The sequence below is a fragment of the Chenopodium album genome, chromosome 20 (genome assembly GCF_948465745.1).
Source record: "Chenopodium album chromosome 20, dcCheAlbu1.1, whole genome shotgun sequence".
Taxonomy (NCBI): domain Eukaryota; kingdom Viridiplantae; phylum Streptophyta; class Magnoliopsida; order Caryophyllales; family Amaranthaceae; genus Chenopodium; species Chenopodium album.
This window is the reverse complement of record NC_137853.1, coordinates 10,707,479-10,721,692: the sequence shown is the minus strand read 5'-3', so window position 1 is coordinate 10,721,692 and position 14,214 is coordinate 10,707,479. Positions and strand designations below refer to the sequence as shown.

Genomic DNA, 14,214 nt, shown 5'->3' with positions numbered 1-14,214 from the left:
AACCCTGCTTTGAGTAGCTTCTTTACCTCTGCTGCAGCTGCTGCGGTGCGCTCGGGGCCTTGATGCCTCAACTTTTGTTTAACAGGCTTGTAGCCTGGCTTGATGTTCAAGCGATGAGTCATAATGGCAGGGTCTATGCCGGGCATCTCGTCTACTGAGTAGGCAAAGACATCACGATGTGCCTTAAGCACATTGATTATTTGAGTGCGTAATGCAGCGTCGATATTTGTTCCGACCCGCACCGTTTCTTCTGTGGTGCCAATGACTTCTTCCTTATCTTCTTCTATGGGCTGGGGTTTGTCTACCCCCCCTCGATTCTTCAGTGAAAAGGACGGAAGGGTCGGTCATTTTGTTCTTCTTCGATGGTTCCGCGGGTGCTTCTGATGCTCGCTTCAAGCTATTGACGTAGCATTCTCTAGGGGATCCTTGGTCTCCATATACTTTCCCAACTGTTCCATCTTCAAGCTCGAATTGCATGAGCTGATAGACTGATATAGCCGCCTTTACCTTGTTCAATAATGGTCGTCTGAGTATGACATTGTAGGGCAAGGGTGTGTCCACTACCAAAAAGTGGGTGATCACCGATCTACCTTTCCCTTTGGGACCAAGTCGAACTGGTAAACGGATTGTCCCTTTGGGAAAGACGGATTGTCCCCCGAAGCCGATTAAGGGTCTGTCTACGGGTGCTAAATCTTCTTCGTTGTATTTCAAACGCCTCAAGCAATCAAGGGTGATCAGGTCTGCTGATGACCCGCTGTCGACGAGCACTCGACTAACTCTGAAGTTGGCAATTTTCATCTCAATGACCAAGGGGTCGTCGTGAGGGACTTGCAAAGGGCATTCTGGCTTTCCCTCGAACGTCATGATAGGCGAAGAGGGCGTTGAAGTGGGTGTGACCTTGAGCACTTGATGTTGCAAGGTTCGTAGGTTGTCTTTTGCTTTGTTCATTGATCCTCCGAGTGCTAGGCCACCGGCAATGACAGCGACATGTCCACCGGTGTCGTCGCTGCGAGTCTCTTTTGCCCTTTCTTTCTCCTTGTTGGAGCGGTCAGATTCTTTAAGGTATCTGTTAAGTTTTCCTTCGTCAGCAAGTTGATCAAGGGCTTTCTTTAACTCCCTACAATTCCTTGTGGTATGCCCGCATTCGCGATGATACTCGCACCAGAGTCTCTTGTCCCTCTTCTTTTCAGGGGTCCGAACTACAGGAGGCCTTGGCAACATGTTTTTCTCTTTGATATCCAAATAGATCTCTCGACGATTACGGTTGTACCGAGGGTCGTTACCATGATCTGTGATCAGGTTGGATCGCTTGGATGGTTGGCTCCTTGAAGGTTCATCCTCATGTTTCCTTTTTTTCTCTGGTGGATTATTCTCACGGCTTGTGCCACAAACTTCCGAGGCTTGTATATTCTTGTGTGCCCGTTCCATGGCTTCAGTGAGGGTTGAAACCCCCGACTCGATCAGCTTAAATTTGAAATCGGTGGAACTCAGTCCGGCCAAAAAGGCTGTTAGGGCTGTCTCATCTGGTAAGTTTTGAATTTTCAAAGATTCTTGATTGAACCTTCGTATATAGTTCTGCAAGGTCTCCGTCTTCCCTTGTGTTACAGCCATCAGATTGACACTTGTTTTCTTCTGTCTTGCTGCGTGCTTGAAACGACTAACAAACACACGTTCCAAGTCTTGGTAGCTATGGATGCTACCTTTAGGCACACACTTTTGGAACCACAACAAGGCTTGTCCCTTTAGAGTGGTAGGGAAGTACTTACACCATGTGGCCTCGCAACTTGTTTGCACACTCATTTGCGCGGCATATGCGGCTAAGTGCTCATCAGGATCAGTAGTTCCGGCGAAAGGCTCTATTGTAGGCATCTTGACCTTGTCCACTTTTGGTGCATTCATTAGCTCCTGGCTCAATGGGGTTAGCGGCATAGACAAATGTGATGGCAACCGTGGTGGCTGCTCATCTTGGTCTCGAGTTCTTCCTTCTTCCAGAGGTCTATGGCTTGTATGACGAGATATGGGATCTCGCTCAGATCTGTCCTGCCTTGGAGGATCTTCTAATTCTCCTACATCCTCTCGACGAGAAGGTGACCGTTGATCAGGCGATCTCGGACTCCGGCTTCGTCTACGACTCCGTGCCCTATTCTCATCGTTATCACGTGCTTGGCGTTGCTCAATTATCCTACGTCTATTAATGAGTTCTCGGACGTCCATCTCGCGCCGTTGTAAGCGCATCTCATCAATGAGTTGTCTAGCATCTGGGTCTCTAACCCGGTTTGCCGGTTCACCCTCCCTCCGGCGTCGGCTTGCAGTAGAGTGCCGGCTGGATTCTACGCGGACAGGTGATATGACAGGCCGATCATGAGGAGATCGACGACGGTTTCCAGATCTACTAAGGGCGGACCTAGTAGTACCGAGGGGCTGTGCCCTACGGCTTTGTCCTCCGCTTCGTCGGGGAACATTGTGGGGCTGTGCCCTTTGATTGTTCCGCGACGCTTGACGTCCCGGGTCTTGTGGTGGACGGTGAGAGGGTCCTGCTTGGTTGTTTTTCACAGCTTCGGTTAATTGTCTGAGGGTATCCTGGAGAGTTGTGTTGAACTGCTCGGTCAGCTTTTCTAGATCTTGCCTAGTCACAGGTTGCTGATTCCCTTGATCAACGGGTTGTTCAACCTCCATGTTGTCACCTTCATCTTCACGGTTGGATTGCGGGTTGTTTCGCGGCTGACGAGGTGGGCGTGCCTGACCTTGGGTTTGATTCTGCCCACCAGCGTTTTGGGAAGGATCGGTTCGACGAGTGGTAACCATGACTTTTTGTTTGACGAATCCCCACAGACGGCGCCAATTGTTTCTGCAAAAGAACTTCGGATCTGAGTTGTAGGGGAGCCCGTTCGTCTGGTCCAACCGAGTCCTGCAAAACAACGGAAGTCAACTGCCTCGGGGGTGTTCCCGAGAAAGCCCCTCCGACGGTCAAGTCAGTAAACTATGTTTAGAGAGAGAATTCTTAGAGAGAGTGTGTGTGTGGAAGAAATTAATTACTTCGCTAATCTGTGAAGATTAGTATTTATAGGAGAGGATTAACTAATTTGATTAGGGTTAGGATTAGGGTTTCTGGCCGTTCTGGGTCGTGTCAGGCCCTGTTGGGCTATATTTGGGTTTCTCGGGATGCGTGTTGTGCATGATGATTGAATTTTCCTGTTTTAGGGTTTGACTAAGGGTATTTTGGTAATTTCTGTATTTAACGACCGTGGGCCCACAGGGGGTCCAAACACATATCAACTGGACTACTACGTCCCTTTAATTTAGCTTCTTAAGGTGTATATTGAGTTTATTCATTTTTTTTTAAAACTTTATTATTCCGTTTATACTTTTAGATTTTTATATTCACATATATTTTGTTAGGTGAATGTTTACTTGTTTAGTGTTTACCATTTCAGTTACGGAGTAGTTAACCTCTTATATGAATTAACCTACTAAACAACAGAATTATTCCGTAATATCTAACATTGTTTTCTTTTGCGGCTCTCTAACTTTATTGAACTTTGACAAATAATTAATATACAGTTCAAATCCTATAATTGTTTCATAATGGACATAATAAACATAGTACATCTAGATGCACCATTATTTAATTTTCAAGTATCCAACAAATTTTAAAGCCGTGTTTAACCTAGTCCACGAAAAAGAGAAGCTACGGTGAAATTTTCAAAGGTCCATCTGACAGGCTAAAGTCTTATCACCTAATCAAAATTAATTCCTTAATCCTCTAACTAATGCAGATAGGAAAGTAGAGTCGAATCCACAGGAAAACAAGTCTTTCTATTCCTAATTAATTATTATAATCTAAATTATTAAGTAACCAAATTGTTATAATAAAAGGTATCTAAACTAAGGAGAGTAAAGTAGGGAAGAGTAAGAATAGAGAAAATCAATGAATAAAAGACTTAGGCCATAGGTTCACCAATAAACAATATTCCAGGGTAAAACATAATAACCAATCATCAATTATGCATCAATTAACCAGATCATAAAGGGCTTTCGCTACGTATTACAATCACGGAATTAATCTATCAGTATTAAATCTCATCTCTCGAATCTCAATTTAACCATTTATAAATATACTGCCTATTGAAACTAAACCTAAATATCAATTCTCATCTCTCGAATCTCGAATTAATTTTGCTAAAATCATACATAAAAGACCAGCGCTAATCTAGTTGCAGAGCGTTAAATCAATCAATAGGAAATTTATCTTGTATTGAAAATCAACAACAATAAATTACCCCTTCATATTATTTATGGATCTCCACAAACCCTAGAATAAAACTACTCACGCATAATTAAATATAAACTAAACAAAGCAATTAAAGGAGACATGATTAAGATCAAAGCAAAGAAAATAAGTAAATAAGGAGAAAAGAGATAGTACTAAAAGACGGAAATATAAAATTGCATAAATCAAGAGTTTAGAGAGAGAAACAAGAGAGAAAGTAATACTACGAGTTTGATTAAGAGGAGAGAGAGGGAAAAGTTAGAGAGGGAAAAGAGAAAAGAAAAACTAAAACTAAAACTAAAAGAAAAGAAAAACTAATTTCAGATACTTATTACTTATTCCTTAATAAATTAAGATCAGATCAGAAAGATTCAGATCAGACCAGATAAGAACTTTTGATTATCATTTACTCATCGCTAAATATCGTTAATTGTGTATTAATTTTTTTATATAAAAATTACATATTTAAAAAGTTCATAATGAGACGAATCTAACAAGATCTATTTTGATGATATTTTTCTTTATAGATTAGTATTAAAATGCGGTCAAAGTTTAGTCAAATTGTTTCAGATGAAGAGAACAAGTCCTAAAACTAAAGCCTCCCTACGTAACTACTACTACCTCCTTTTATAAGAAAAAGAAAGTTTATTTTATTTATTTTTTTTATTTGAAGAAGGATGTTTATTTAATGTCAACTTCTATTCCCACCTAAACTCCTTAAACAAAACAAAACTCCACTTACGGCCTGTTCACATTTACTGAACTGAACTGAAATGAACTGATTGGAGCTGAACTGAGCTGAAATGAATATTTTATGAGAGAAGGAAATTAGGAGCTGAACTGAACTGAACTGATTGGAGCTAAACTGAACTGAACTGAAATGAAGTAAATATGAACAGGCCCTTAATAAAAACTAAGTCCACCGACTTACTTACTAACACAAAACAAAATCTCAAACTAAGATATCACACTACTAAAATTCGGCTAAATTGCGACCGCCTCAAACGGTCGCTGAAAATAGCAAAAACGGTCGCTGAAAATAATTGCGACCGTCAACGGTCGTAACATGGTGGTCGTTATTCTCTTGGTCACAAAAAAAACAATATTGCGACCGTTTGACGGTCGCAGATTTTTTTCGACCGTTTTTACTATTATCAACGACCAACCTATAAACGGTCGCAAATATTCAGAATTGCGACTGCCATATGTACCGGTCGCAAATCTTGAATTTAGCGACGGCTTATGGCGGTCGCTAAACGTTTTAATAAAAACAAAAAAAAAGTCGATCACTGCCTGTACTTCTCGGGCAGCAGCGTCACCACCACTCCCCCCCAAACCAACTCCACCACCGTTAGGTCCCACCCAAGAGAACTCCACCCACCACCACCAACTGTCTGCATATTCCACCCAGCCCCCACCGAAAATTCCTACCCAAACGAACCAACTCCACCCACCACCACCGCACACCTTAAACATTCTCCACCCACCACCACCAGGCACCAACCACCCTAATTTTTACCCACAAAAATAAATATATAACAAAAAAGACCCACAAAACTAAACCAACAAAATTGTAAAATTAAACATAAAACCAAAAATTCATATGAATATCAAATTCAAAAGTCAAAATAAACAAAAATTATAAAAAAAAAACAATCAAAATAACAAAATAAAATAAAAAAAAATAACGAATTTAAAAAAAAAACGAATGAATCAAAATCACAAAAATTAAACAAATTTATCATGAACATCAAAACCAAAATGAACAAAACTTAATCATTATAAATCAAACAAAAACTAACGAAAAGCATTCTAAACTATCGATTCAAACAAAAGCAAAATAAAAATCATAAAAATGAATGATAACTAAAATTAACGAAAATCAAACAAAACCAAACATGGAAATTCGAAAAAAAAACCCAAAATTTCCAGAAAAATCAACATACCTTAACAAATATTTCATCATGTTTGGGTTTATATGGTCAAATTCGACCATGAAAACTCCAGATCTGGACTTTTCATGGTCGAATTTGACCATGAACACCAAAATTATTCAGTTGTAAACGAAAATCCGAACACCCAAATTGTTTGTTGAAAAAATTCGAAATCGAAAATAAAGAAAAAAAAATGTGGAAAAAGAGAACAAATATGGAGGAAATGGTGATGCAAACGCCGGTTAACGGAGCATAAAGACATAAGGAAAAGAGGAAAGAGATCGGGGATAAGACGAAGAGAAGAAGGAGAAGAGGAAACGGAACAGGAAAAGGATAGAGGAAAGAGAAGAAGAAGAGAGGAGAGAGGCGTGAGGAGAGAGAGGAAAGAGAGAGTGAACGGCTATCAACTGATTAGGGTTAGGAGTGGACCTTTTTTATACCTTTTTTTAAAATAAAATAAAAAGCACCTTTTCGACCAGTAATAGCGGTCGTAATTTTGCGACCGTTTGAGAACGGTCGTAATTGTTGCATTTTGCGACCGCTACTAACGGTCGCAACCAAATTAATTTAATTTTGAATTCTTTTTCTTATGTATTTTATTTTTAAAATATATGTAAATACCTTTGCGACCGTTTTATAACCCAAAAACGTCGCAAATTTGCGACCGCTTTAAAAATGGTCGCAAATTTGCGACCGTGTAAAAATCGGTCGCAAATATCATTTTTTGCGACCATTTCCATGACGGTCGTAGAAAAACGGTCGCCAAACGGCCGAATTTTAGTAGTGTCAGCAGCCCAAAAACATCAATCTCTCGCCCGATCAGGCTTTGATCCATTCGATCGGGCCTGCCAGCTTCACGCCCGATGTCTCATGTAAGCTTGTATTTGTATGCTTGGTCTGATTAATTCTTTAGCCCAATGTCTTTCCTTGGTTGGTCCACAATACTTGATTGATTAGCTTCTAAAAACTTGGACCTCTTTACTAATCGAGCCCTTAATCACCAAACTAAATTAATTTAGTTTGGCCTTGAGGGTCATAAAGTACGATCAAACTCCAATATCTTTGTAGTGGCTCAATAAGCTCGGGAATCGTCATAATTCTTCAAATTCCAACAAAATAATACAAACTCTATAAAAACACTAGAAAACGTATATTAGTAATAAAAATAGCTCCGTAGAGCTCAAATAAGCACAAATATGACCGTGAGACAGGGAATTAAATATATATAAAATAGACTCATCACCAACAACCTTTTTCAATTACAACTTAGGCCCCGTTCTTTAGAGCCGCTCTTCTCTGCTCAGCTCTGCTCAAATCAAATCTGCTCAGCTCTGCTTTGCTCGGCTCTACTCTGCTCTGCTATACTCTGCTCTGTTCTATTTTCAAATAATAATTAATAATAACAAAAATAATAATTAATATTCAATAATAATAATTAATATTGTATTGATGATAATAATTTATTATTTTGAATAATTATAATAATTATTAATATTAAAAATAATTTGAATAATTATTAATATTAATAATAATTAATATTGATTAATCATAATAATAAATTATAATAATAATTACCAATAATATTTAATAATTCAAACTATTAAGAATTAATATTTAATAATATTATTAATTAATAATTTCTAATAATTATAAAAATTCTTTCAAAAAAATAAATAATAATAATATTAACAATTAATAAAAATTTCTTTTATAAACATTTGATTTTAGAATTACAATGTGTAGAAACATTTTATGTGGGTATTGATTGTTAGTTCATTGAGTTGAATTATTTTTCAAATCTTTCCATACATTTTAAGAACTAAAAAAAAAGAGGTTGTTTTCAAGTAGTACTTTGTACATTATTATTATTTTTAGGGTTAAAAATATATGATTAAGACAAATTTATAAGTAAAATCATTATTACTCATTAAATCATTTATTTTAAAATTTTTGTGAAATAAATATAAGTAAAGAGCTGTCTTTTATCTTTCTACTATAAACATATGTTAAATATGGTACACATATATTTATGTTTTCACTCACCTAAATCGTATATGCCCTTAATAATAATAATAATAATAATAATAATTTTTGCATACTGGCATTGTTGGTCTTGGACGTGCCTTTGAGGATGCGTTGTGTTTGTTTAATGGAACAGTGGAGTCTGACATTTTGAGTAATCCGAGTGAGGTCGCTGCCCCTAAACTCATGAAGAAATTGGCAGATATGTATTTCACAAAGATTACCGCTTCTGCAGAATCTGCTTATTCTTTAACTCCTCGACAATCAGCATTGTGGAAATCACAGCAGGGTGATCACACCTCTGCTTGGCTCCGGGCGGTTCCTATTTCGGGGTTGGGTCAGACGATGAACGCCAAGACTTATCGCTGTGTGTTGTCTTATCGGTTGGGTGTTCCATTGTTCTCTATCTCGACGTCGTGCTCTGCTTGTTCGAGGGTTTTTGCTGGAGATATTTTCGGTGATCACGCGGTGTCTTGTGCTGGTATTGTGGGTATTAAACATCGGCATAATGTTGTTCGGGATACCCTTGTTGATGTTTGTTATCGTTCTGGGATTTCAGCGAGAAAAGAGGTTGACATTGGGTTGGCTGGAGGGAACGACGAGGCCCTCAGACCTGCGGATGTGTTACTTTATTCATGGGATCGTGGTCGCGATGTCTGTATTGATTTGACAGGGTCTTCTCCTTTGACACAGTCAGGGCTATCTGAATTTATTCCTGGGCGGGTTGTGGCTGATGCTGCTCATCGGAAGCGGGTTAAGTATGAAGCTCGATGTCAGGCGATTGGATATGGTTTCATTCCCTTCTCCTTTTCTTCGCTTGGGGAATTAGAGAAGGAGGCTGTTGCGTTACTGAAGCGGATTCAGAGGTTCTCGACGACGCAAGACATTGGGGCTCGTGTTGCAGCTCATATCTTCACTAGGGTAGGATTTGCTATAGCTAGAGGAGTGGGGGCCCAGATTGTATCTCGGCTTTCCACTAATTTATTGTAGGTTGTATGACTTTTGTTTTTGATAATAATAATAATAATAATAATAATAATAATAATAATAATAATAATAATAATAATAATAATAATAATAATAATAATAATAATAATAATAATAATAATAATAATAATAATAATAATAATAATAGTAATAATAGTAATAATAATAGTAATAATAATAATAGTAATAATAATAATAGTAATAATAATAATAGTAATAATAGTAATAATAATAGTAATAATAGTAATAATAATAGTAGTAGTAGTAATAATAATAATAATAATAATAGTAATAATAACAACAACAACAACAACAACAACAACAACAACATTAATAATAATAACAATAATAATATTATTACTAATAATGTTGAAATCTGCTCTGCACGGCTCTGCTCTGCTGTGCTGACCCCTGCTCTACTCTGCCCAGAAGCTCAAAAGAACAGGGCCTTATACTACTTAGTTTAATTAAATGACAATTATCATAAAAAAAACCCCTAAAATTTCCTCTGTTCTCTCTCTTCAAACCTAGCCACCATATTAAAATTTAGGGTCTGTCATCGATTTTTATCGATGGTAAGCCCCAAATTCTTCTTTATTTTAATGTCTTTAGTCAATTAAGATCACCATCGGTATGGTGATTATAGTCAGTCCCTCCATGTAGGGTTTAATTTTGTTTGTTTGTTTGTTTTTAGTGTGTGCAGGGATACAAATTTGGAAGATTCGTCTGGCAAATTTGTGGAATTGCGGGTATGTTGGTTTAGGGGTGCAAATTTAGAAGATTCGTCTTGCAAATTTGCAGATCTTGATGACCAGTCAAATTTTATCACTTTTGCGACTATACATCAATGGAGCTCCGTCAAGAACGATGCAAAGACATCTAAAATTATCCGGGAGCAATTCAGAAGCAATGCCATTAGTTTAGGGGTATTTAATTCTTGTATTGAGAATTTAGATCTCTTAAGGAATGATTGTAAGTGCCGAATGGTGATTATTATTTAATGAATCACCTTCCCTATTCTATCAAAAAATAAATAAGTAAATAAATAAATGACAATTATAAATCTTGTTAGAATGGAACTTCATGAAGGAAATTCGAAGCATTCGAGAATTGAAAGGTTTATCAAGTGGCAATTTCCGAAAGAAGGTTGGGTGAGACTTAACACTGATGGAGCGTCAAAAGGTAATCCTGGCGATGCTTGAGCTGGGGGTATCATTCGAGGGCATAGAGGTGAAGTTCATGAGGTGTTCACCATGAATTGTGGACGCTGCACTTACACTAGAGCCGAATTAGCTGCTCTTTTAAGGGCTTAAGTGTTGCGTGGGAAGGGGTCATAGAAGAGTACAACTCTCTGTAGACTCTAAGGTTGTTATGCGTATGTTGGTGGAAGAAGTCCCCCCTAACTCTCCCTATATTTACATCATTCGTAGATGCTAAGCTCTTGTTCGAAAGAGAATGGGAGGTTACCATCTCTCACTATTCTGGAGAAGCTAATCGAGCAGTGGATTGGTTAGCTAACTATGGAAGTTCGAATGAGATATTTGTTCACTTTGAGGCGGTCCCGAAGGATCTTCTTGCCATTTTATTGGAGGACTTGAGTGGGGTGACACGAGCTCGGATGGTGCTTGCAAGCTTGGCTTAGTTTTCGTTTTTTCTGCTTTTTATTTCTATTTGCTTTCTCTTTGTTTATTTTCTGTTCTGATTTTCCTTTTGTCATGTTTGCTCAGGGCTTGCCCTCTCTTTCACCAAAAAAAAAAAAAATCTTGTTAAAACCAAACTTTCTTCGCCGGTTATATGAGAGAGTGTTATATACTCGGGTGCACGGTGCACTCAAGGGTTTTCTGTTTGCTCATTTGATAATAAAATGAGCATTAATCATCGAAATGAGCAATAATTGTTTATGTCCTTGTAAAAATCTTGTACTCCTATTCCACATCTCTATTCCACGTGCATTTTTACAAGAACATATGACTAGTAAACTTCTCTAGTATATATCATCAAATGCCATGATTGTCCAAAAAAAAACTTCTCTAGTATACAATTGCCATGATTGCCCATTAAAATTTGACCAACATATATAGATATATATCATCATAGGAGTACATTACATTTTACAGTAACCTAATCAGCTCCCTAAATGTAAACATCCCATAATAAATTTCTTATATACATTATAAAACTTTGATCAAAGTATAAATTTTTTCAAGGTATTACAAGTTTTACAACCAATATAATACTACAGTAAAAAATGGTGAGTTTCCTCAAATAAGTGCTCCACCTTTAACAAACTCAGTGAGAGCCAAGGCAACAAGGCCTAACATAGCAACCCTACCATTCAAAAGCTCGGCGTTGGCGTTCATAAATCCACTAGTCTTTGCTTCTGCTCGTTCGCCTTTGAACAACGGCACCAATGATGCTACTGATAATAGAATGCTGGTTCCTAGGAACCATTGTGCTCCGCCGTCGGAAATCTGAGAAATCAAGTCTGTGCCCTGTGATAACTCTACGGCTACTGCGGCCACGAAACCGATCATGGCTAGACGGCCGTTGATCCTTTCGGGTGCAGGGCCGCTGAAGGCGAATAGGTCTGTGAAGTTTGTGCTTACCTGTGGAATGCAAATTAAATATAGATGATTTAGTATAATTCTTGGGTTGTTAATAATGTTAATGTAATTCAAAGTGATCTATACGTGCACAATAGTATAGCATGTGATAAAAGAGTGCATTTTAATCGGGGAATTCAATTAGATTCATACTTCCTCCGTTTTCTTTTAGATGCAACACACCTTTTAGCGCGGTAATTAAGAAAGGTGGGGTTTACATGATATAATAAACTTTAAAATAGGATGAGTAGTTGTTTGGAGTGTAATTTAGTGGGTCATGTGCTTTAAATAAGAGATATAGTATAGTTTTTCGTTAAAGTAACTTTCCTTTTATAGTGTGTTGTAAATATTGTGACATTTTTTTTTAGGGAAGTGTTGCAAGTAAAAGAAAACGGAGGTAGTAGTTTATCTCCATGTCACATGTTAAAATGACACAAATCTGATCTAATGTAGACTAACATACACATTTAACCTTATCATGACAATTAAGATTTGTTTTAAGATTTAAAAATTTCTAAGCACACAAAAACTGGATATAGATTAGTCATGACAACATACCTTTTTAGGCTGAGGCCTAGGTGGTGGAGTTGGGGTGGGAGAAGATACGCTGGGGTATGACTTAGGCAAATCGGACTCAACCTTGGGTTCACCGTCAGCCTTTTCCTCAGCCATACACTTCACCCCAAAATTAACCCGCTTTCCCATCCGAGGGTTAAACCCTAGAGGAGAAACCTTGGAAGATCCATTAGCGAAGGCGCTAGCGGAATTGGATAGAAGGGCTTGCACTTGCATAGACATTGCCATTATAATCAACAAACTTTGTATCTAACTTAGCAAATTTGAATAATCAAGTAAGAAAGTTGTACTAAGCTTTATGATTAATTGAAAGTGTGTATGATTCTTTAATTTGATGAAGTATGCATGTCAAGTGTAATGTATTTATAATAAAGTAGGTAGGATACAACTTAAGGGATATATTGGTTCCACGTCGAGTAGCAAAATTGAAAGGGTCACGTAAAAATTGAAAGAGGGGGTGTTGTGGACTCTAATATTAGCCTTAGCCACTTGTAAGTGGGACAATTGCAAAGTGTTGATGTTCTTCTTGTAACCACTAATTTGGAGTTTCCATACCTTTTTGGCTATTTCTTTTGGGACCAGAAGCATCTAGTCCTTTACTCCTACAAAGTACAAACTATGAGTAAATTGAATTGAATTGAAGTATGAGGGAAATTTAGTGAGCAATGCAATGCAACAGTATATTTACTTGTTCACGTGTTTATTTTACAACCCTTAAGTATTTGTTACCGTTGAATTTTTTTTTTTAAATGGCCACCAAAAAAACACAAGTTAGATTATTATACCAATCATTTCTAATTACTTGTTTTGTTAAACCCGTGTTTTTGTATAAAGGCCCTCAGTTTTTACAACCACATTAAGACCTCATCAATTTTTCTCTTAATTTGTTTAGAGTATTATAATTTTTTTTTTTTTTGATCTCTTAATTTGTTTAGAGTATTATAATTCAAAACTTTAATTGTGATTTCTAAGGATGAAGACCATGGAGTAATACTTCTAACACTTTCAATTTTACCTTTTTTTTTGTGTTAAGAATATAACTCGCAATTAAGTTGGTACTAATAGTCACATTCTGAAGAAATAAAGGGAGAATGACTTGCTTATAAGATTTGTGGGCTATTTTAAATCGTATTAACGGTATTGTCTAACTTCTCATAAATGATAAGATGATTATAACACTTTCAATTTTACATTTTTAGTGTTAAGTGATAGATATTAGAGTTTGGTTTTGTTAAATATGTTAATATTGTATTCTTGCACTAGGTGAAAAAAGAAGATAGGCACCGCCCTAAGGCCACCGGTTATTAAAAACCGGTGGGGAAAATAGGGGAAAAAATAGGCGGGATTTTGAGGGGAGATTTTTGCCACCGGTTCAAACAATCATTATTCCCACCGGTTTGCCAAACCCGTGCCATTTCATTTTTAAAAAAAAAACCCCTTATATAAACCTTAACCCTACTTCATTTCACTCGCGGGCCTCTTCCTTCTCATCACTCCTTCTCACTCCTCTTCCTCTCTCTCATTCTCTCTCCTCTCCCTCTCTCTTCTGCTCCTTCGTCACACCACCACCACCAACGTCTTCTTCCCTCGTCTCTGCTTCTCTCTGATCTCCTTTCTCTCGTCTCTCCTTCTCTCACCTCTCCCTCTACCGCTCCTAACCACCCACCTAAAATCACCACCGCTTCTAACCACCCCCGCCACCAAGACCGACAACCCCCTTCGACAACACCACCGTTGCCCTCCTCGTGATGAAAATATAAGTTTTCAGGTCAAATTCGACCATGAAAACTCTAGATCTAGAGTTTTCATGGTCGAAATTGGC

The 14,214-nt window shown here is 37.6% G+C and overlaps 1 protein-coding gene across 1 annotated transcript; it reads right to left on the bottom strand.

Annotated features, from left to right (window-relative positions):
- Nucleotides 1-11,270: 11,270 nt before the first annotated feature.
- LOC145597612 (early light-induced protein 1, chloroplastic-like) lies at nt 11,271-12,739 on the bottom strand. Its single transcript, XM_081653817.1, has 2 exons — nt 12,375-12,739; nt 11,271-11,819 (listed from the first exon to the last, which is right to left on the bottom strand). Exons 1-2 carry the CDS (start codon nt 12,618-12,620, stop codon nt 11,475-11,477), a joined length of 591 nt encoding a protein of 196 aa, XP_081509943.1. The 5' UTR covers nt 12,621-12,739; the 3' UTR covers nt 11,271-11,474.
- Nucleotides 12,740-14,214: the final 1,475 nt, after the last annotated feature.